This window comes from Chelonoidis abingdonii, chromosome 4 (assembly GCF_003597395.2).
Source record: "Chelonoidis abingdonii isolate Lonesome George chromosome 4, CheloAbing_2.0, whole genome shotgun sequence".
Lineage (NCBI taxonomy): Eukaryota > Metazoa > Chordata > Testudines > Testudinidae > Chelonoidis > Chelonoidis abingdonii.
This window is the reverse complement of record NC_133772.1, coordinates 7526188-7527255: the sequence shown is the minus strand read 5'-3', so window position 1 is coordinate 7527255 and position 1068 is coordinate 7526188. Positions and strand designations below refer to the sequence as shown.

The window sequence follows — 1068 nt, the reverse complement described above, 5'->3', positions numbered from 1 at the left end:
TATAATTCTTGATGTCTGATTTGTGTCCATTTATTCATTTGTGTAGAGACTATCCAGTTTGGCCAACGTACATGGCAGAGGGGCATTGCTGGTACATGATGGCATACATCACATTGGTAGATGTGCAGGTGAACAAACCCCTGACGGCGTGGCTGTTGTGAAACTTAGGTTTCTGGTATAGTAAGGTGTTTATGTGACCATAGCTTATTAGCACTGTAGTGTCCAGGAAGTGGATCTCTTGTGTGGACCGGTCTAGCCTGAGGTTGATTCCTCAAGGGCTTCTTTTCCATGGGTCCAGATGATGAAGATGTCATCAATATAGTGCAAGTAGAGTAGGGGTGTTAGGGGCCAAGAGCTGAGGAAACGTTGTTCTAAGTCAGCCATAAAGATGTTGGCATACTGTGGGGCCATGCGGGTACCCATAGCAGTGCCGCTGACTTAAAGGTATATGTTATCCCCAAATGTGAAATAGACCTGTGGATCTGTGAGGGGCTCACTGGAGGCCATGGGGCACTTTGGGGGTGGAGCGGCATTTGGGGGGGGCTCACCGGCGGTCAAGGGGCGATTCAAGGGTGGGGGAGAATTTAAGGGGCTCACTGGAGGCCTGAGTGCTGCACGGGTAGAGGGGAATTTGGGGGGCTTGCTGGGTGGGGCCCCATGAGGCAGAGGAAGAATTCGGTGAGGGGACTTGGCCAGCCCTACCTTTGCCCATGGGGGCTTTGCCGGCATTGGTGCCTCCCGGGCCTGGCTCTAAGCACAGGTCGCTGGGCTCGTGGGTTCCATCACCCAGGCATGGCCGCTGCTCCTTGTGGGTAGGGTAAGAGCACCCCTGCCTCCGGCACTCCAGCCTGTGGACACAGCAAGCCAATCACCGCCCGCCACAGCCCAGGGAAGGGCCAAAAACAGCACCCACCCAGGCCCACCACTAGGACCAGCAACCCCCATGCAAGAGCCCAGGGCCGGTACAAGGATGTTTTGTGCCCAAGGTGAAACTTCCACCTTGCGGCCTTCCCCCGCACTGCTCCCCTCCCTGAGGTGCTCCCCACACCCCACCCTCCGCCCTGAGGC

The 1068-nt window shown here is 56.3% G+C and overlaps 1 protein-coding gene across 1 annotated transcript in view; it reads right to left on the bottom strand.

The window, feature by feature from the left end:
- The window catches only part of SLC43A3 (solute carrier family 43 member 3), a 24435-nt gene that overhangs the window by 10414 nt on the left and 12953 nt on the right, over positions 1-1068 (bottom strand). The window contains 1 exon segment of the mRNA XM_075064642.1: positions 703-848. Coding sequence (XP_074920743.1) covers positions 703-848 — 146 coding nt within the window.